This window comes from Psittacula echo (genome assembly GCF_963264785.1).
Source record: "Psittacula echo genome assembly, chromosome: 6".
Taxonomy (NCBI): Eukaryota; Metazoa; Chordata; class Aves; order Psittaciformes; family Psittacidae; genus Psittacula; species Psittacula echo.
The window spans coordinates 14,033,102-14,056,325 of record NC_137743.1 but is presented as its reverse complement, the minus strand read 5'-3'; the positions used below and the strand labels follow the sequence as shown (position 1 = coordinate 14,056,325).

Genomic DNA, 23,224 nt, shown 5'->3' with positions numbered 1-23,224 from the left:
ATTATTAACAACTTCACAAAAAGGCATTTGACTATGCTGCATCTTCCTCATAGCTGTTTACAACACATTAGCCCCACAGACCTGTCCAGAACACAGCAGGTTTGTCCTCAGCATAGACTCCTTTGTCCCTTTGTACAAACTGGAGCACAGGGGAAACGTCTTTTTGTGTAGCAATTGTGTTTGTTTTTTTTTTTCCACATGTACACAGCAGGAACAGTATAAATTAGGGAGGTTAAAGATATTGCAATATTAGTTCTTTTTCTCCAAGTAATTTGAGGGCACCCAGCCTTTGAATGGCTTCACACCATTCATAATCTGGCAATACCACCAGCCATTTGGGTTCCTTTCGAGGACCTCCATGCAGACACCTTCTTGAAACCCTGCAGTCTCCTCATCCCCTTCATAGTCTGCAATGGAAACATAGATGTCCTTGAGATTGTTGTGGATGAACTGGGATTTCTCAATGGGCTTTGGCCTGACTGTGGACACAGGAATCCCATTCCTCTGGGTGGAGAGATTGGAGGTGTTCTCTGAGCTCTCTGTACCCGACCGCTCAGGTTGCTTTCCTTTCGCGTCACCAGGCTGTGACCATGCATTGCTGAAGGAGGAATTCCGACGGACGCTCCTGAGATGATCCGTAGTTGTTAAAGATTCATTTCTGCGCAAGGAGCATGACAGGTTGTTATCCTTTGGTGGTGGAGACACAAACACTGACTGCGGCCGGACGGCAAGTTGCCTTACACCATTCCTCATTTTCACTGGCCCTGATGGCTTTGAAAAACCACCAGGAGGTTTGCTTGGGATGGGTGGTGTTGAACGTTTGCTCTGATTGATGGTGTTCAAAGCCTGAACCCTCTTCTCTATCTTCTCTAAACTGTTTGACTTGTTTTCATTTTTCCTGTTCCTGGCAAATGAGGCATCAGTCTCTGCTGATGTGGTTTCCCGCTGGTTATCAGGGAGAGCCAAATAATGGGAAGGAGCCCAACCTTCCATGTCTCCATATTTCAGGTACCACCATCCACTGGCTTGCTTTTCCAGCACTTCCACTTCTACTCCTGCTGGGAAGCAAATTTCAGAATCCTGCACCTTTTGGTATGAGTCAGTGGTCACATAGAAACATCTGGAGTCATTTTCTTGCTCAGTTTTGGCTGTATGGCTAGAGCAGAAAATGCCACGGGAAGGAGCTGTAATGATATCAGCCGAGCTCCTCCTAACAGGATCCTCTTGGTTCTCAGAAGCTGTATGTGGGGGGCTCTCGGACTCTTCACTTCTTGAACCTTTAAGTCCACCTCTGAGTTGCCCAGTCGGCCTCAGCTGTCGCCTTAAAGTGCTGATATCCATCTTTTCTTGGCTCTGAGAGTCTGCCTTGTTCAGGAAGGGTTTGGGCCTAACAATTGGCTTTGCTCTAATGGAAGGACTCTGCCCAGGCTCTTTCTTCATGCCTGTCCTTGGCACACTACGTAAACCAACATCTGAAGCTGACCTTGGTTTTGTTTCCTCGCTCCTGGAATAATGGCATTTTCCAAGATCGGGCTGAATGGTTTTGTCCATCTTGAGCTTCATAAGTGATGACTTAGGAGAGCTGGAAGATGGAGAATTCCTTTGGATCAAGGAGAGAGAAGAACTTTTCTGAGAATCGGAGTCTCCACTAGATTCCTTATTGGATGAAGCATCTTCCACATAACGTCTGAATCCCTCATTCTCATAGATGGTCTCTTCTTCATGAGCAACTTCTTCTGAAGACTCTCCTACTTTGAACTTTGCTTTCTGAAGTGATGACATAGCAGAGGGCTTAAGGGGCTGAAACAGTCGTTTTTCAAGAGTGCCCTCTTCACGATGACTTTCACTCCCTTCACACTCTGAGTCAAAGCCAAAGGCAGGCACATCATACTCAGGTTCTTCATATTTCAGCTTGTGGGGAGAGTCCTGGGTATCTCCTGAAGAAACTGTTCCAGGAGCTGTTCCTTCTTCAGGGTCTTTTGGTTTACTGGGAGGTGCTGGGGGAGGAACTTTTGGGCGGGTTAAAGTACTGGTTCTTCTGTTTAAATTTGGCTTCTTCCTTTTGTCAATGTAAGATGCTGGAGCCCATCCTTCCTTCTCTCCAATCTGCACGTACCACCAGCCACCAGAATTCTTTTCTATAACCTAGGACATGACAAGGAACATGTTACTTTGACAAAAGTCTCAACCAAATGCTTTCCAGTCCTTCCTGTTCAATCCAGTTCCCTGCAATCGCCAAATATTACCGTTTTTTCCAACTGCACTGTTAAGGCTCACCTCTGCTTTTTGCCCTCCACGAAAGCTTATGCCATCAGAAATACATGACTGGAACTCCGCAATGGTGTAGTATTCCACTTCCACAGAGGGTGGCTCTGGTGGTTTGGGCAACTGAAAACCCTACAGAAAATAGGGAGTTTTGTTCAATTAAACCAAGGAAACAGTGGCTGAACAGCAATATGAAAAAGTATTTGCCTTCATTCACTAAAACTCTTCCTTATTCCTGTGCTACTTCCTAATGATAACTTCCTAGTTCTCCAGAGTGGAAGCTGATATGCTGAGATGGGCCACAAGAGAGAAGCCTATCAAAATGCGCACTGTTCATGCCGCCTTCACCACCTATTAAAACTGTGATAATCTTTGCCTAAACAGTAAAACATTTTACTGATGAGCCATAAAGTGTGAGCTGCCATTCCAGTCACAGTAACAACAGCCCATGTACTCTGAGATTTTGTCTAGAAAGACTCAGTTCTAAATGGCTTGCCACAACTGCAGAAAATCACACTGCAACTGGCCCATAACAGTTTCTGCCTGTCACCAAATATACTGCCTTAAAATGTAATCCTAATGAATTATTGCTCTTAATCTGCTGTGGGATTTTTAAACCATCTGAATGAGTGATATGAGCTAATGGGATTCTGTTGTAGCAAGAAACAAGAATAATATCACAGACCCCATGAAGAGCTTTGCTCAGCTAAAGTGGTAAGAGAGAGGAAGGGCTTTATTATAGGATCAAGATGCCAGTTCCTCCATGTAACAGAGACCCAGAACCTCTACTCAATCCCAACATAACACGCATTTCAATTGTATAGAGGCTCCGAAAGAAGCACGACACTGCTGTTTACAGCCACTCTGGCAGCATACCAGACTCTTCCAAAAGCCAAGTGCCTTTACATTGAGCTGTTGCATTTCAGAGCTCGTAACAATTATTTTTAAGGTGATAAATGGGGTAAGAGTCCTTTCAAGAATTCCAGTACCAAAAGCTTTTCAGATCAGCACAATGCTCATCTACAAAATGACTAGATGTTGGTGAAGCTTCACAGCTTGTGGTTCTAACACTAGAACTGCAGTATGTCAGCATCTCTTGACCATAGGTCAGACCTGCCACAGACATGCACAGGACAGCCAAAGACACAAAATGATCCTAAGCCATCAACGGGAGAAAGGCAAATTGCATACTGTGCTTTATTCTCACGCTACTCTATTTCTAAAATATCCTCATTGTAACTAACAACCCAAGTTTTATCACATGAATGTGATGAAACACAGCATGTGGTATTTCATGGAGAATGCACCACTGCACCTTAGGAACCGTGTCTAACAATGTTATAATTGGCTGTTTCTGCACTATAAATGCTGAAACACAGCAGAAGTGCAGCATAATAAAATGCCTTCAGATAATAGCATGGTTTAGATTAAATGAAGATAATTGAAAACAGCAGACATGTTCAGGGTTTCACATATATTATCACTGTTATTTTTAGCATGGGATTAAAAGTAATAGTCTTGCCAAAACAAAGTCTATTTGAAAATAATGCAAAAAGAAACAGGAAGAAAATGCCAATATGCTATTCATCTAGTTAACAGGGATCTCAGATAACACAAAAAAAATTGTAAGTCACATACTGCTAAAAAGGGTACAACAAAGTTAAACACTATGTATTGTCTAGTTGCAAACAAGTTATTAGCATGACTTTGTGCTAATAGATTACTTAGTACTTCCTATCTGAAGATCACAGTCCTAACATCAAATTGGTCCGGACTTCCAGCTTTGAGGGTAAAAAGCATAGGAGGTCTCATTTCCATAGCACACATCCTTCCATAAGGTTTCAAGTCACTTCAAACATATACAAGTGTGAAGCTTAACTATCTCAAAGACAGTAGGAATGGAAGGAGAACCGAAGACAAGAGAAAGTCAAAATATCCAGTCTGGGCTAAAGACACACAGAGGAACTTTAATCCTGCTGAGTCAGCCAGGCAGGCTTTAAGGCTCATGTACAACATAGTAACTTTAGGATGTTATCCCTGCAGTTCTCAATTAACATTAGGATGTCCAAAGGTCTGCTCAACAGATAAACAATAAAATGAAAAGGCATAAGAAGAGAAGGCTGCATGGAGACCTCATAGCAGCCTTCCAGTATCTGAAGGGGGCCTATAAGGATGCTGGGGAGGGACTCTTCATTGGGGAGTGTAGTGATAGCACAAGGGGTAACGGGTTCAAACTTAAACAGGGGAAGTTTAGATTGGATATAAGAAATTCTTTACTGTGAGGGTGGTGAGGCACTGGAATGGGTTGCCCAAGAAAGTTGTGAATGCTCCATCCCTGGCGGTGCTCAAGGCCAGGTTGGACAGAGCCTTGGGTAACATGGTGTAGTGTGAGGTGTCCCTGCCCCTGGCAGGGGGGTTGGAACTGAACGATCTTAAGGTCCTTTCCAACCCTAACTATTCTGTGATTCTATATGCCCCTCCCACCTTGTACAGCTGTAGAAAGTCTCATAACTCACCCACACACCTACCCCACTGCTAACATATAGCATAAACCAATACAAACCAGACTGGATTCTCTTCGTGGTGGTGGCCTTGTTCTTAGATTTGGAGAACCTGAGCAGGAAAGGGAAAAGGGACAATTTATTTAACCTTGTAAGTACTGCTAAACACATTTTTCAGCAGCTCTTTGCTGTTACATAGTTTGAGAGTATTAGTTGTCAGTATTTGCAATATTTAAGGCATCTGCATGAAAGAAGATAGGAAACTATGAGGGTATATCAGAAATACCAAGGTAGCTTAGCTATTCATCTCAGCTAAGCCAGCAAATTTAAGAGGAAATCACTGCCAGAAAGTAGTGGATTGTATTTTCTGCTGGAACTGACCAGCCCCATTGGAGATTGGCCAGTATAGAACTGGCCTAATACCTAGCTTTCCCCCCAGCGGTAAAAATAATCCACTAAATTAATAACACTCACATTGTCCTCTATCATAGTATCTTGCCATTCCTTGCATAGACTGGTGTTAGCATCTGCATTTTGCAGACAAAGTAGTCAAAACATTATAGCAATTTGCCCCCAGGAAAACAACAGAACAAATGCAAAAGACATAGGTGGTGTCCTTGACTGTAACGCACCATCACATCATCTGCATTACTGAGGGCAGGGGTCACATTTTAGAGTTTTCAAAAGGACAGAAATCTTCTCTGGGAAAAAGTAAAAATCAAACACATACTGGCTAAGATAGAGAACACCAGCCAGCCCTTGTAGAGAGTGAAATTAAATTTCATCGCTACTAATGAAGGACCATGTCCTGGCGTTCCTGCAGATCTACAGACAATGCAAAGATCTGCTCATGGGGACTCAGCTATAAAGCCAGTACACATGGGACTTAGGTAATGCGTGCCCTGAAAGGTAGAAAACAAAATTCACTGAAAGCCAGTGGAAACCCAAACTACTTTACTGCCTTACTTATTTGAGCTCTTTGTGGTGCTATCCTTGCTATGGCTGGGGATCCCTGGGCCAGTTTAGAAATCTGCTTGTCTGGGGTCATCATGGCATTGCCATTAGAGTCATTGCACAGGATGGGCAAGCTGATTTCCTTCTTGGTGATATGAGTTTCTGCAGTCTCATTTTCTGCTTGAGTTTCCTTATCAGTGGACGCTTTCTTGTTCAGCAGGTTACTGATCTCCATGATGTTTCCTATGATTTCCACTGGCCCAGTTAAGTTCTTTTTCCTAGATGGAAGATCATCTTTAGCCTTCTTCATATACGAAGCTGGGGCCCAGCCCTCTTTGCCTAGATACCTGCAGAGGCAAACGGAAACATCATCACATCAAACATAGTCTTCTCACACATTTAAGGTATCATAGCAAAGGCAAAAGTGATAGATGATAATATAAACCAAAATTTGAGGTTCTTGGATAAGCTTTTCTGGTCTCTATTACCTATTGATAAAACACGTCAGCTGAGGTAGCCGTGAGTTGTGGACTGCTGTTAAAACCCACTAATCATCCTATGGAAAGACTTATGTGTTTTATGCCACACTCAAACAGCACTAGGCAAACTCAGTATTTTCCCATAGAGCAAAAAAGCAAATTATCAAGTAAAATATTTCAATATTTTCTAGTGGCAACTCAAAAGGGAAAAGGGCTAAACTAAGAGTGTATGGAGCTCAGTACAGAGACCCTGCATCTACGGTTCAAGGCCCTTGTTCAAGCCTCCCCCCTTGCAATTATTAACATACACTGATGCTCCTCCCATAACTCCCAGTCTTGTATGATCAGCTTCTCTTACGGAGAATATGGGACTCAATCTACTGCAGCTTTCTCTAGCACTGTAAAGTCAAGAAACAATTTGACTAAGGAAAAATGGCTTTGATAGAGATTAATTCCTCTGAACAAGTTAGAGGCTATTTAAAGAAATAAACTGGGAAATCTGAACAGACACCTGAATCCAGCACATGTTCCTGGAGCACCAGCCTGAGCTGCTCATGCTACACTTCAAACTGAAGTTATTCTTCCACAACTGGGCTTTTGGGAAGATGGTTTTTCTAACTCCTGCCATTCCTAACACCTCAGCAGGGATTTCAGATTACAATCAGACTCCAGGGAGAACCACGTGGATGAACTCTGCTTTCCCTAGCGAAACACTAACTTGCTACAGAATGAGTCACTGAAAACTTTCTCTCTTTAATCTCTTGAAATACCCAAGGCGGGAGCTTTACTGTAAGTGGGAAAGCAGGCACCATTAACATCCTGATGCTCAGGAAATCTGCTGGAAATACAAAAGTTAAAACACTAGGACTCTAAGGCTCTTTAATTAAATGGAGACTCATTAGACAGCAGAGGAAGGAGCTGGGGGGCAGGTGAGGTAGAATATCAGCAAATTATTCCCTGGCAAATGAGCAATTTTGTCATGCCAGCACTTGGATTCTGGGGTCATGGTGAGATTCCTGCACCAGGGCATACTCAGCTCATTCACCACATCCAGACACTCAAGAGTGGTACAGGGGCTTTATAAGAACAGGAAAATGCAGTGTAGGCTTGCTTCCTGGGACTTCTTCATTACTTGCCCTGTACAAAGGCAAGATCTTGCCTTTTCCTCCCCTCCCATCTAGATCACCCAGGATACTGGTGATGCTGCTTCTGCCTACATACCTGCCTTCTGTCACACATGAACGCAAAGTTATGGAATCTCTCCTGCTCAGAGAGCCTAGTGACAAGTTTTTCCCCAAAGATTCTGGTGTAAAAGGAAAGCATCCCAACAACTCTGAGCTTTATTTGACACCTGGAGACTAACAGGTAGCAGCAAAATGGTAACAGCTTGATTTGACTTTCAACAGATACACAGCATCCAGCCATTGATACAGTGTCAAGATGCAAAAGGCCTGAATACGTGCCATATACCCTGTTGTGACAAGGCAGCTCTCAGTGACATTTTCCAGCCCTGAAGACTTTTGGCTTCCTCCCCTTTTGCAGTAGAAGGCACTTTTGCAGAGCTACTGACCAATGCTTTCTGCTGCCTGGGCAGCAGAAGTCACAGAAGTTTTCTTTAAAGGACATTTATAACTTTATATGAACTGGAGATGTAAAGACTTTAATCTGTGAGAAAGCCTCACTGGCCAATGCACTGAGCACTCCAGCTCCAAAGGTTAGTTTCAACAGAGCCTAATTGTGCAAAATCAGCAAGAAAAAACAGTTTACATCCATCTTAGTTTGTGGGAGACTTAACACGTTTAAGATCAGAAAGGCAGCCACAGGCAGGTTCTGTACTGGCACGTTAGTTCTCCTGCCAACTGTATGTATTTGGATCAGCCCATATAACCCTGCTGCTTCAGACACCTCTGATCTCACATAGTTTCTCCTACTGAATAGTAGCAGCAATACCTGGGCAGTTAATAACTTTGGGCAACATACCCTCAGTAGAGAAGCTATTGCTGGTTATTTCTTCCTGTGAGTTAGTAAATTCAACCTGAAATTTACTTCCAGCAACTGACAGTTTATTTGTGCAACATCACAAATAAAAGCTACTTATGTAAGTCAAATAGTTCTTGAATTTGGTAATATCAAAGACCTTTGCACGTATCACCTTAGAAGACTACTTTATCTCCCTATTTTATAGGTGAATGAAGAACAAGGGCAACTGCTAATCAGCTTCAGAGAAGTCCTGAACAAGTTACAATCTTCTCAACAAGAGATGAATCACAAACTTACTTCCTTTGTTTATGTTCACAAGCTATTGGAGACATTTCAAACCCCATCCTAGATTCCTCCTCCTTTTTGTGCCACTAACACCTCCCAACTACACTTCATTCACATGGGCTGGGGCTCACAACCAACCACAAAATGAAGATGCAGGCAAATAACAAAAGTTTTACTTAGCATATTGCTACTTACTTGGCCTCCAAACCACTTGGGCACCATGAGATTACCTCCAGGCAATAGTAACTGATACAAAGCAAGATCTAATAATGGATGCTAATGCCAGTCATGATTATTCTGGGAAGCGCACAGATCAACTGAGCTCAGTAGAACAGTAAGAAGGATCCCAGGTCAGAGCCTCTCTTTCACTTCTCCGGAGTCCAAATAAGTTATTTATTTATTTTTAAGTCATAATACATACAGAGCAAAATGAAGACACGAATATCGCCTCTAGCTTCTGCAGCATTGAACTGTGAGGCTTGCAGAATAAGGTGCAGTGATTTTGTTCCTCAGAGATTCCAAAACCTTCCCCACTTATATTACATGAAGGAAAAAACGGATTCAAACCATAGGAATGTCAAAAAAAGAGTCAGAAGTGCCTCTGTGAGTCTGAGAGTCACATCTGCTTTCCAGCTCCAGAGCACTGGAATTACTCCAGAGGGAAGCAAACTAGGGAAGGGAAAAAAAAAAAAAAAAAAAAAAAAGAAAAAAAAAAGGAAAAAGGACAGGAAATGAGGATCAGCACATGGCCAGGAATTTGGGGAAATTACATATTTAAGGTGGAACAAGCTAATTGCTTTAAGGTGGATCCCATTTGCAAGCTGCGGGATTTGTTTTTTATTTCTACACATTCATGTGTGTGTGTTCAGTCTCCATTACCCAGCCCAGCAGACAACAAGGCAGCAGGTTTCAACTGCACTCTCTTCCTGCTCTCTCTTCCTCCACACTCACTGCAGAAAGATTTGTTCCATTTAAGGCACTCAGTAGTCAGAAAAATGTCTTTCTCCAGAAGAGGAATTCTTTTCTGAGTGGCACCTAACAGTACACACAGCAGTTTAAGTCTAATAAACAGCAAAGGACCACCTTGCAGGGATGGATCAACATATCAACATTTCCAGAAGTGTTGTCCACTGGATGATCTTAAGGTCCTTTCAACCCTAACCATTCTATGATGCTATGTTAAAAACCCCAACTCTTTCTAAAAGCAGTTTAATCCTCCAGCAAGACTGAGGCATAGTGCTCCATAGGCAGAGAGGATGACGGCTGACACCCAGCGTACTTGTCACACACATATGGGGAGGTCCTAACTCACCTTTCAACAGGAAGAGCGGCTGCTCAACTCAAAATGCCTCGTACAGAAAAGCCAAGGGCATGCTGTATTCCCCAGCTACCATGGGGTGGCTGGAGCATCCACTGTCCTTGCAGTAGATCACCATGAAGTAGCTACTTAAGCTACTGCAGCAAGAGTCACTGTCCACTAGAATCCATTTCTGCTATATAGAAAAGTGTGTGTTTTCGGTTGGCCTGAAGGAGTATGTGAGGAAAAGTGGGGAGAAAGAAAAGAAACAAAATTCTGCTTATTGTAGAACTGTTAATATTGCAAAGGGGAATCTACAGTAGCCATAAGGCTTCATTTAAGAATAGCAAAATAAGTTAAAGATGTCTTGCAGTGTTTCTCCTCTCTAAAAAACCCCTATGTGCTCTTGATTCCTCTATCTGCAACTTTGGATTCCACTTCGGTGAATGATTAAAAGAGAAAAAAATTGTGACCTGACCAAACCCAGGCATTTTTGAGTTCCTCCTATCTACAGTGCCTTCCTGGCTCCACTGCTACCTTTATTAGCCTATTCCCTCTGTGGGAGCATTAAACAGAAGTTAAAAATAAAAATTAAGAAACCCCATAACCCAACAGTATCAGTTTTCTAAGTAACGGACATCAAGAAAAACAAGAACACTGCTTCAGTCACATTTTCATAGTCCTCATTCATAGCTGATAAATCAAGCAGAATTCAATACAAACGCAAGTTTTGGCTTGGGGAAGAGATAATCACTGCATTTACAAGCTGAATGTAAAAAGATGACTAGATGAGATGTTTTTCACTGCCTGAAAGAGAAGCCTCTGCTTATAAGCTACCTGTTGTATCACGTCTTGTTTAAAGAGAAATGGGATTTCACAGCACTGGCAGATTCACTCACAGATACAAAACAAGGGGCAGAATCAAGAAAAAGCACTAAACCTTAAGTATTGTGTATGCCTAGATGGAGAAAGCTCTCAGTAAGTACTCATCCTGACCTTATATTTCTATCTAAGACATAGCTAACCTACCTCCTCCCTATAAGCATTTAAAAGGGGGATTCTTAAGTCACAATTATCTTCTATGACTGTTGTTTCAAACACATAACAAAGTTCGATACTCAATGATAACTTCACCTGCTCTCAGGATCCAATCTCTGTACACTGGGAATACCTAAGGTAGACAGGCAGAAATCAGGCAAATTATTTGAGACCACCAATAAATCTGGACAAGGGCTATAGCCAGCAGATTGATCTCTTCCATCCCTGAAAATAGCCCTACCTCCCCCAGACAGCTCAAGAGATCACAATCAGCCTTTCAGCATTGCTATCAATAGATTTAAACATGTTACAGAATAACTGTTATACCAGAAACATATTTAAATTACATAGAACAGAAAGCTTTGATAGGTCTCACCGATCTTAACTGAGATATGGGCTTTTAACTTGAAGGAGAGAAAATAATCTACAAGTTCAAGAATTTCCCCACTGGAATGGTTCACAGCTTTCACAGACACTGTAGTGTTACTTTATCCACCATTGTATCATCGTAGCCTTTTCTTTACATTTCTTCAAGACCCACTATGTACAATTTGGGCTTCCTTGCCTAGCTACAGAATTATTTAAACACTAAGTGACAGATCAGAAAAGCTCATTGTCACAGTTTCTGAAGCAGCCTGGCTGCATGGCTTCTTTACCTTATGTACCACCATCCTTCCAGGTTCTTTTGGATGACCTCCACGGTGACCCCTTTCTCGAACCCAATCTCATCCTTCCCCTGGCTGGCGTACGGCTGGATAGTGACATATTTCTCTTCTAGTGAGGGGAGAAAAGGCAACATCAGTTAGGGTCAGAATTAGTCCAGCTGTTTTTCTGCTCTGCTTGCTTTTAAACTGTTATGCAGTGATTACGTGGAGCCGTTACAAAAGGCGGAGCCCTGCTCAGGGGCCCACTGATTATTTATGCTGACGACACGATAGATAATCAGCCCCTTGCCACTACCCTGCTGCTGATAATCACAAACTGTTTCCATGCCAATAATGACACAAAGTCCCCTGAGAGCTTCCCCCCTCCTTCCCACCCCCCCTTTCCAAGTTCCTCGAGTGGGTAAGGGAGAGGATTTGAAACTGGACTTAACTCCCATACTGTAACTTGACCGAATCAACCCAGCTGCCAAATCAGCCAAGCGTCACCGCGGGAGCTCCAGCCAGTTGGCTCTTTGAACATGCACATGGCTGCAGAAAGCATTGTGTTACTGAAACCCTAGCCCTGCATCCCGAGAAGGACTGATCCTCCCCAACTCAGAGGGACTGGCCCATCACACTGCTCTCCTGGCACCTCCCAAACAGCACATGTCTACAGCAACGAGCTTGAAACAGCATTAAAAAAGTGATAAAAGAATAAAGACATTTTGCATTTGACAGGAGACCATATAGCACTTGTACTCGTGAGTTGTGAAGTGTTTTGCATACTTTTGCTAGACCTCAGTCCAAAGAAATAGATTTGTGGCAGTGGTAAACAAGGGCCAGAACTAAGACACACACTTCAAAAGCACAGGCTAGATTTAAAGTACGGTGTCTGAGCCAAAAACTCAGCATCTCTATTCATTTGCAGCATCTATCCCCTTCCAAGCCAGGCAGGGGTGAGCAGACTTCCTAAGAACAAACCAATGAGCAGAACAGAACAGACACTTTGTCAGCATCTTCCTCCACCCACCAGGAGTCATCTACTGCGGCATTTCCATCACGCTCAAGGTCAACCTTTTCCTCCATTAGTTTAAAAGATTACAAATGGCACTGAAAACATGAACTACCAGCCTTGCTATACAGCAGCAGACATGGAAAGCGTTACCAAACTCCTCTCCTGAACCCAAGCTGCAGTGCATGTAACAGCATGAGTTTCTGTAGCTAGATCAAAGGGAGGGAAGGCAAGCAATAAAGTGCACCCTCACCAGCCTTCCTAGCACTTTCTACTGGCAGTCACAAGGCACAGCCAGGAACAAATAGCAGGTTGTCAGGGCACAGGAACAGGCAGGAAATTACGTAAATCCAGAGCTACTGATCACTGAAAGACAAAGGAGCTATCAAAAGGTTGCAGCAGCTTGAGGCAAACACTCTTCTGGAGAGAGTGAAGCAGACCCAACCATCTGTTTGGCTCTGTGGCTCAACTGCATTCTGTTACTGGGCAATGATGGAAACTTTAAAGAAAAAAGCAAACCATTACTGAGAGAAAGTAAGAAATAATACCTCAGAAAGGGTGAGGGGGAACGTTGACAGAGCATCCGATAGCAGAAAATTCAGCAAAGCTACATCTCTGAAGTCAACTTCCCTTGATGGGTCACAGTTGGATCCTTACAATTCTGATGGGGTAAGATCTGTCAAAACCTTTGCCTCCAAGAGGAAAATACTCTCTCCTGCTCTCCCCTAAGATGGCTGCTTTAACTGTCCTATCACTGATGAGGAATTCCAGCTAGTTTGTAATTAGCACTATCACGACATGACACCGTCCCCACAGAAATACTCTATTACAAGATGGGGTCTGATGAATGAAACCTGGCTAATGAATCCTGGCTTTGAAGCACAGGAAAAGAGGAAATCTTGTTGAGAGGAAAGCCCTTTAGGTGACTCCTCCCTATATGGAGGAGGGGCTGCATGAAAGTAGGAAGGGAAGAGAGAAGTTTTCTCATGAATTAAAGACAAAAGTGTTAAAAATCCATTTAGAAAAGAGAGGGTCCTACAATGTTTTTGTTTAGCAGTTCTATTTTTAAGCCTACAGATCAAAACAGGGAAGCCATCATTACAGTTTCCTCTTGCAAAGTGCTTTCACAGCAAAAATTACAGCCTTTTCCAAGATTACACATGTTTGGCTTCCTTCAGTAGTGCTGGGGATAACACAAACATACATGAGGTTTGTAACTTAAACAGTATTATGGAGATATGGGCCTCCTTGCAATCAAAGGCTGATTCTGCTTTCTTTCTCAAAGACTATCTCTAGCCAGTGAGATAGTCTTATATATACACCAAGATTTTTTTTTATGTATACACCAAATATATATATAGATTGTATATGCACCAAGATTTGCTTAAGGGAGCAGTGGAACTTTCAGTGGCTGTGTAACTAAAGACAACTGATGCAGCATTCAACATATCAGATTACTAGTCCAGTCTTCAAGAGAAGACATTTGACACTTCATAACTGATAAAGTTACTAGGAAGAGATAACAGAGATAAATGGCTTTATGAGAGAATCAGGAGAGCATCAGTCAGTAGAAAGACACTGCTCCGAATTACACTGACAAATCTGAACTTTCATGATGGTTTCATCCAGCTACAATGACAGGCAATGGTATAAGACACAAGTTACTAAACCATCCCAGACCTACCATTAAAGTTGTATGCCCAGATCTACAGAGAATACAGAAGTGTTTAATTTTGATTCATTAAATTTTGACTTAAAAATTACCAAAGGAGGGGAAAAAAAAAAAGGGCAAGCAAAAGTATAATTCATATTCCCCAGCTGCAGCTTCTTCTGTTACATCACCTTCACCATTGAGGTCAAGAGGGCAGAATAAACTTTATTACATGTTACAAAATACATACATCAGCCAAAAGGCTACACCTTGGAAATAATGGGATGAGAGTCCTACTGCACTTCAATACAGAAATAGCAGAATGGCACCTTTGTTCTTAGCACCTGACACCAGGAGATCTGTTAATGGCTCAATTAGCTAACTTCACTTATATTCCTTTACCACTATTTTGCAGGTCAAAGATACCTCCCCAGCTAAACTGAAGGAGTACCTCTATTGGAAATTTAGCTGCACTAGTAAATCTGAACAAGGCACACGTGAAGAAGCAAAGCCTGTTTGGCAAAGGGCTACAATCTGTCACATCATGTGTTATCCAACTTCAACCCACTTAGCTTAGAAAGGAAGGATTAGTACATGTCATTCTCCCTCCTACCCAGGCACAGAAACTATTTAAAACATGCACAATAAGAACTGCACTGTTTGGGCTACCCAGCTCAGGCACTTGTAGCTGTGCTCTGCCCAGCCCCCCCAGACACCCCAGCAGCCCCAATGATAGTGCACTAGCTATTCTAAAGCCTCACTTTCCTGTCAATCTTTTTACTTCTTCCCTTTCTCCTCCCCAAGTAAAGGCAGGCTTCTATTTTACTCTGCCTCTACCCCAAGTCTCTTGAAGAGAGACAGTAGATGCTTGGGGTCATAGAGATAGATCCAGGTGGATCACTGGGAAAACAGTGTGGACAGCAGAAGACAGTTCCCACATCCTCGTAACAGCCCATTTCCCTTTCCTTCCTTCCTCTTGCCTTGCACCCACCATGTCTCCTTGCTCAGCTCATGGCTCTTCCATGAGATGGACCTGAAGCCAACCTGGCCAAAGTCAGCATGATCCTAAGTCTGGTTTGCTTCATTGCAGGTCTGCATCAGTATAAGGGAGAAGGGGAGCTGCTGGGAATGGTTCTTTTAGTGGTGGCACCACAAACTCTGAGTAGAACTCTTATCTATATCAAGCCAAGCCAGTTTCAATTCAGCTTCTGTTAATTTTGAGGAAACAGGCCTATTTCTGAGACTGCTGGAAGCAGAGTCAAGGCAACCCCTATGAAACTTGATCTAAACCCAGGTTAGCACAGTTTAGGTGCGCTCACACATCATTTATCACCTATTTTAAAATGCAGCTTAATAAAATACAACTTTTTGCATAAATAGGATTTGTAGTACAGCTCTTAAACCATCACATGATTTACAGCAGAGCAAAATTACCTGTAGGCACCTTGGCAATGCTTATCAAGTAGTAAAAGGTCACCTTTGCAGCCATTAGGGACTGAAATACTACTTCTGTCTCACCCAGCCTGTTAATAGCTATGCCACAACATACTGGTTGCAGAAAAACTAGGGATGCCATATTTAACTTGTTACATTTTAGGAGGACTTAATGTCAATGACATTTATCTCTGGATAATGGCAGACTGTAACAGAGCTTTGCGTTTTTTCCTTTTGTGTAAGACTGCAGCATGCAATTAAAGAGCCAGCAGATGTGTCCCCTCCTTCACACTGCCTTTACACAGCATAGCAAGGAAATACGTTTTCTTTTGTTTCACCTGATGTATTTCTGTCTACTAGTAAAAGGGGAATCTCAAAGAATTTATAAGGATTGAGCATGGTGTTTTCCATATCACGTGATGTGTTAGGACACCTCTCCCACAGGAAAAGCCTCAGAACAGTTAAGATGAAACTTTGTTCCTGAAGAAACTGTACCTAACTGTTTGACAGAGCAAGACACCAAACTTCCCATCTGTCCAACCAGAATTTCAGACTTTACACGTGTGCTTGTGCACACACATACTACACATTAAAGTTATGAGGTGTCTTGAGAAGGCAACTTGGTCTCTCCTCTGGCTGTCTGGATTTATACTTACTGTCAGGTCAAGGAAAGCAGACCTACGGTTTTACTGCTTGAGTTGTAACGTAGAGTTCAGTAGTGCTTTCCAAATCTTCTTGATTCCCTTGGCACCGGTTATTTCAGATTCCTCCTAGTCTATCACCAAGGTAACGGTTCCTTTCCTCAACATCTTCAAAATCCTCTATCACAGCTGCTCCTCACCACCAGAGCCCTGATCTGGCCCTTCAACCTGTTTTGTACAGCTACTGCGGTCACCTCCTGCCTTCTTTGCTACTTTCTCAAAGGGGCAAAGCACACTGCTCTCACCAAAGGTTCTTGGCATAGCAGCCAGACTTTGGTCTTTACCAGGTACTTTGGTACCTCAGCCAGATTCCTACCAAGTGTACATCAATTCAGTTGTCCCACTTCAAATTTTCAAGCTTGTGTGCTGTGCCTTTAATATCCAGCTTCATGCTCTCACATGTTCTGCTCCCTTCATATTTCCCATTCCTCCAAATCCTTCCATCTTTTCTCACTCAGCCTCATGCCTTTCTTATGATGCCTCATCAACCTAAGCAGGTTCCCTCCTCCATGGTACCAAATAACCTGAAACTCTCAAATCCTTTCTAAAATAAGCCTTACCTACCCTGACTTCCTGCCTTGCCAAACAAGGCTGGCTTTAGCTCTTCTCTAAAAGCTTTTAAAAATACCAAATAAATATCACTTTCCACAGCGAAAAACGTTTTGGTCATAGTAAGATGCATGCCGAATTGCCACTTGCCCAGGTTCCTTTGATGCACAGATCTCCTTCTCTTTCTTTAGGCTGTAAACTATTTGGGACAGGAACCTCGCCTTTAAGCAGCTAAAATACCATGCACGTTTCCAGCCCTGTCTAATCAGTCTCATCTCTCTCAGGCAAATGGCCAGCACTCATATGTTTCTGCTTCCAAGTTCTGAGCGCCCCATTTCACATACCTCTCCTTCACCTATGTTTTATAAGTTTGCTCTTTTCTGCCTCCATAAAGAAGTGTGGAAGTTATCTGCAGCACTTCAGGAGCCAACCAAGTCAGGGAGTAATTTCCTTTGCTCAGCTGGTGTCTGTACATGCCCCCAACTTTCTGTGACCCCATCCCTGTTCGATATGCCGGTAGGAGTGGGGGATAGGGGGGAATTGGGTTTGAAACTAGCCAATTAATGATTTCTCAGCAAAATGCAACAGCTCCAAACCTACGTCCTTCCAAACCACAGAAGAATTCTCTTTCAAAATACTTTCCCCTCAGTCAGCAGTCTGCTCTCGCCCTCCCCCACTCCTCCACTTCGCCCCCCTTTGTCAGACCTGCTTCTGGAAAAAGTCTCACTGTTCCAGAAAGCGATGCATTAATTCAACATGGACTTTGTTTTACTTGTCTAAATACACAGCACAGAAAGTAACTGTCCACAGTTATCAAATGTGCTCATCTGCAGACAGGAGCTCTTCAGCCTTTGTTCCTCATCCGCAGGCCCCTCACCCTCTTTTTTGTTTTAAACAACAGAAAACCTTGTGCCAACAGATAGAAAAGAACAATAATGACATTTCTTCTAAGCAGTTCTGTACTGCGCACGCTCTTTCTTCAACCAGCAAGGGGCAATAAACATTTACTACTTTCCTTGGAGCATAGAGGAGGAAAAAAAAAAACCCAGATGAAAAACTAAAAAGAACAAACCACGTCTGAAGCTGCTCTGTGCTGGTTTGATTTATGCACAGCAAAGCAGCCTTGTGCTGCAAATGACAAACATTTCACCAGCGTCAAGGAGAAACAGCAAAAAACCAGTGGAAACAAAGGGAGAAGTCCTGTGGGTAATGAGGGGGCTGCCAAAGAGGGCAGAGCAGCTCTGGTGGGATGCAGAAGCACACCAGCCAGGCTGTATCACCAGTACTGATCAAGGGCTCTCGCCACAGTTAGAAAACTGGTTGCAGAATGACTCAGCCAGGGTAGGAGATGGGGTTCAAGTATCAAGACCAGTTCAAGATGGGGTTCAAGTATCAAAGACTATTGGGTTACATGACTGACCTCTCTCTACGCCCCATCTCCTCCCATCAAGCTCCCGCTCTCCGTAAGTTACACAAGTAAGAGGAAGACCTATAGTTTCCAAGTTCTAACTTTAACTCTTTCATTGAATAGCTTATCTTTTGTGCTAGCAGCTACTCTTAAATAACAGGCTCATTTGGCAGAAATTCAGCCCATATGTCACTATACTGTTGATATGAATAACTTTAAGTACTTTACCGCATTGTAACAGCTCCAGTTGAAAGTGTTGGGCATAAAACCAAAGCAGCAATAACTTATGTCAGCTATCTGGCATATAAAACAGGCATGTAAACCCCCTCTTTTCCCAATCAAAATTGACTAGCACAAATGACTTCTCATTAAATTAGCCTGTAAACAATCCTAAATTGTCTTGCAGGGGAAGTTCCAAATAGATGCATGTGTAGAATTACCATTTTACCCAGCACAAGAGAACATGAACTCTGCAGCTTGGAGGTCTGACAAGTGTCAGGACTGAGGAAAACTACAAAGGTTCAGACTTCTCCTTACAATTCATATTTGTATTACTGGAGTTTTGTAATGTATAGACAAAAGTTTAGAAAATGTACCACATTTTAAAACATTTAACATGTAAAAGAAACAAGCTCTGCAGCTACATAAGAAACATAAACCAATGTAATCTCTTAGATCTGGGTACACCATGGACCATTTTAAAGAGGAAAGTTTAGCAACAAATGCCATCTGTTTCTCTCTGTAAAAACAGACTACAGCTGTTCTCCTTGCAGATTTTTTTCAGCTTTAAGAATGAGAACTACCGTGATATTCAATACTTTGTTCTTCATATTTCTTATTCATGGACCCAGTAAAGTTTCTCTCAAATATCTGAAGTTCAGGGATGCTCAGCCTCTTCAAATGGCTTTGCAAAGGGTAGAGGTAAATAACCTTGATAATTCTCCCCCATTAGGGAGTCTGTAACAGGGAAGCAAGCACCCTTCCCTTCCTTCCACACTCGGGCTTTCAAGGTGTTTTTAATATCCAAATCACTTAGAAAATCCTGGTCTTCAGGAACAACATGTAATTCCTTCAGTTCTCACTTTAAATTGATTCTATCATAGACTTAGCTGGTAAAAACACTTTATTAGTGGAACCCAAGCATAAATAGGAAGGGAAGCATCCTTTACAGCTTGCTTTTAAACTCCAGTGACCTCTTGGAGCTAACCCAACAGCAGGGACTATCTTGAGCAGAGTATCACTGGGTGGGGAGAACTGCAGCCAAAATGTTTAATTGAGTTTATTTCCAAGAAAGAGGCCAAGTGGGGAAGGGGAAGCTGTTCTGCCTGCATCAAACAATTCTGGCAAGCTCCTGTTTGAGCAGCTTTTCTAGTTCTTCTGGGCTTTGGAGCAGGGGCTTGAAGGTTGGCAGGGGGTGTGTGTACACTTCATGCATTCTGTCATTTCAGTGCAAACCCACCCGAATTTGGCCTTGTTAGGAAGTCTTCTGGGTTGGGATGAGGGCAAGAAGGGAGAAAGAATCTCTTCTGACCTCATATAAACTGTGTTCTTTTAGAGAACAGCAAGCTGGACACCCAGAGAGACTCGTACTTTCAACAACTGCATTTTGGAAGGCATAAATGTCTGTACAGACTACAGCTATGTCAGATGACAAAGCCACTGTCTCCAACCTGTCCCCAAGTATTCAAATCACTTCCTTTACTTCCAATAAGTCTGCTTTTTTTTTAAAGCTCCCTAACCTACTATTTCAGATGACATTAACCAGGTTGTTTTTAGCCAGCTTAGCTAGCTGTGGCTGAAATGCATTGGAGAGAGCTTATAGAAGCAGCTCAGCCATGGAGGGTGCCCCAAACCTTGAGATGCTGCAGTTTGTGCCAAGTTCAAGTGCCGAGATTTAGTTTGAGATAAAGCACATGTTCTCCAACACACTCAAAACCCCAGTATTGCTTGGGCCTAATAGGGAAGAAACTGTTATGGAACAAAAAAAAAGGCAGGGATGGAAGAGATTAGGGGAGCCTGTGGTGGGGAAGACTGCCAAAGAAGACACTGTTAGAGGGCAGTTCTGGAGCTGAAGCCCACAAATGGTGGGCATAAAAGTGAAAAAGATAAAACCTGGGAATGCAATTTAGGTCCTCACGTTTTACCTCAAGACTATGCTACAGGAGTGATCATGCAGTATTAATATCTTATGGAGCTTTGTTTGCAGTATGGTATGAATATGAAGGATATATTTGTTTAAAGTAGTAAACAAGCTGTTTAGAAAACTGATTCCCAGAAATGATCCCAGTTAATTGGCCTGGAAGTATCTGGCAGAGTTCGACAATGCAAAATAAGTAGCTCCCAAAATCCTGCAGTACAGAAACAAGCACAGGTTCTTCTGTCTCTGGGGGTAGTTCCAGTTGCTGCAAGGTCTCCAGTAGGAAGAACACCCTTCTTGTTATTTTGGCTTCCTCAACCATATTTTGAAGCAAAGGTAAAAGGTCACTGAGATGTTGTATGTGTTCCACACACAAGTCCGCAGAAAGAACCACCATCAAATCCAGAAGATAAATTTGCTCCTTTTAAAGTACATTGTCTCCTTAGCAGGAAAAGGCACCTTTTCCTCAATCCAGAAACTTCTCTTGTGGTTACGTTTGGTTCCATCCCCTCAATAAGGTTGGCTGAAAGTTACAGAAGTGAAAATTGTGCTTCCCCCCACCTCTTCCCATTTTGAAGTGTAATGAATACCAACCACATCTGGACAACCTTGCAAGAAGAGGAGGATAGAAAGGGGTACATTTGCTCTTGAGAAGATGATTCACACCCACTGGAGAAGTACTTGGGTTGGAAGATAGCTCAGACTTCACCCAACCACAGCTTCAGAACACAAAGCACTCCCCCCTCCAAAGGCAGTGTCAGATCAGCAAAGGTAATAAATAGATACTGCTGCTGGTGGTATTTTAAACACCTGGGACTGACACCAAAAGCTCGCAAAAGTTCTGAAGGAGTCTGTCTTTAGTACCAAGCACTGCTTGCAAGGAAGAGCAAGCTGAAACTGGAATGATTCTCATCTTTCCACTCCAACCACTTTTCCAGCACATACATCTCTGACCATGGCTTTTGGCATTCTTCTCATTTTAATAGCCCTGAAATATCACTTGTCCTTATTGAGGTAGGAAAGACTGAGTACAAACATGCCCAAAGTTAAAACACAACAGATGTGAGCTTCTCCAAGCAGCACAAGGAGTCAGACTGCAGAGTTACCTTTCATTATCAGCCTCCAGCTCTTGGGGGGCCTAACCCTGGTTCCAAGATACCCTCATGCTGTCATGTACAAAATCCACATCTGAACTCTGGAGCTCTGGCCTCTCTCTACCAGAGTGCCGAAGATGCAGACCCTGGTACACCATGGCCAAAGCTGCAGCATGGCTTTTGATGCACCCTTAGGGGCTGGTGCCATAGGAAGCTATTAATTCACCTCGACTCTGCTGCCTGTTGACTATCCCGCCCAGCGTCCATCGCCGGTCCAGGCGCCTCAGGTGAGCCTTGCGTCGCTTAGAAACTAGTTTGGAACATGGAATGAAAAAATAAAAACAAAAAAAGGAAAAAAATGATGGGAAGGTGAGGAATAAAAACAAAACATGGCATTTGCAAGCACTGGTCTTGTTAACAGGAATGAGTTAGGTGGCATGCAGACAATTTGGTTTAGTTTATATAGTATAGTGGAACAAGTTAGATTCTTGAGCCTGAGCAACACAAACCACCTAGAACTGTCATAAACTGCCACTCTTGTTATGGTTTTCCGTAAAAAAACCCCAAAAAGCCAAAACATGCACACACCCCAAAACGAGCTGTACAACTTAAGACTACTTGTCCAAGGAGATTGGATCAACATCAGTGCTGCTGCATCTCCTAGTTAGGGTGCATGATCTTTGGAGGTTTCAGTCTATAGCGTATGACATCAAACCAAAACAGGCCTCTAACCTTCTCTAAGCAAATTATTACAATATAAACAAAATCTAGGGGATAAATAATAATAATAAAAAAGGCAGCCTGTCTTGTGTGAGTTCACTTGTAACAGGAGCACTCAGATAAAGAAGCCAGGTGGAAAGTGTCTGATGTCTCCTTGTTTATAACATGACTCAATCACTGCCACAGCTAATTATCACAATCCAAACTTCTAATATACTGATTACAAATACAAGGAAAAACCTAACCTTGCAATTACTGAGCAGGCTCAAGAAGCTAACCAGCCAGAACTGAGAATTAGTTACACACTGAAACAATAATTTATACTTAAATTATAAACAAAGACAAGACACCTATGGAAATGGCATTGAGAGCAGCTGTGCACAGAGGACACCACTTTTTCCTGGATTACATACATAGAACTGCATTCAGTTCCTTCTTTTTCTTGTGAAGGTGTGAAAAATACAGGAACCATTGGACTGTCATAGAAACACAGACAAACACTTCCCTTTTTCCATTTGTGGGCTTCCATGCTAGTTTGGCAACTACTGCAAGCATGCTTGGTGCTGCTACAAAGCAATGTGAAGTATTACACTTCAGCTATCACTAAGGTGCAAACACAACTGTTTTGCTAGTGATACTGCGAAACTGTTTGCAAACTCTGACATCGATAATCACTCAATTCTGCTCATGTGCACCCATGAGAGCAGACACCACTGTCACAGTATCACAGTATCACAGTATGTTAGAGAATGGAAGGGACCTCAAAAGATCATCTAGTCCAATCCCCCTGCCAGAGCAGGAACACCTAAATAAGGTTACATAGGAATGTGTCCAGGCGGGTTTTGAATGTCTCCAGAGAAGGAGACTCCACAACCTCCCTGGGCAGCCTGTTCCAGTGTTCCGTCACCCTCACTGAGAAGAAGTTTCTTCTCAAGTTTAAGTGGAACCTCTTGTGTTCCAGTTTATACCCATTACCCCTTGTCCTATCATCGTTTGCCACTGAGAAGAGCCTGGCTCCATCCTCATGACACTCCCCCTTTATATGTCTTCTAGGATCATGTTCTGTGGACAATCA

The 23,224-nt window shown here is 42.7% G+C and overlaps 1 protein-coding gene across 2 annotated transcripts in view; it reads right to left on the bottom strand.

Annotated features, from left to right (window-relative positions):
- Positions 1–249: 249 nt before the first annotated feature.
- Positions 250–23,224, bottom strand: part of SH3PXD2A (SH3 and PX domains 2A) — a gene marked incomplete at both ends in the record, with an annotated part of 250,002 nt that continues 227,027 nt past the window's right edge. For both annotated transcript variants that reach the window (XM_080621336.1, XM_080621337.1), the window contains 6 exons: positions 250–2,145; positions 2,278–2,397; positions 4,829–4,878; positions 5,733–6,067; positions 11,456–11,573; positions 21,656–21,739. In XM_080621336.1, the coding sequence (XP_080477462.1) occupies positions 250–2,145; positions 2,278–2,397; positions 4,829–4,878; positions 5,733–6,067; positions 11,456–11,573; positions 21,656–21,739 (2,603 nt within the window). The remainder of the gene's footprint in view (positions 2,146–2,277; positions 2,398–4,828; positions 4,879–5,732; positions 6,068–11,455; positions 11,574–21,655; positions 21,740–23,224) is intronic.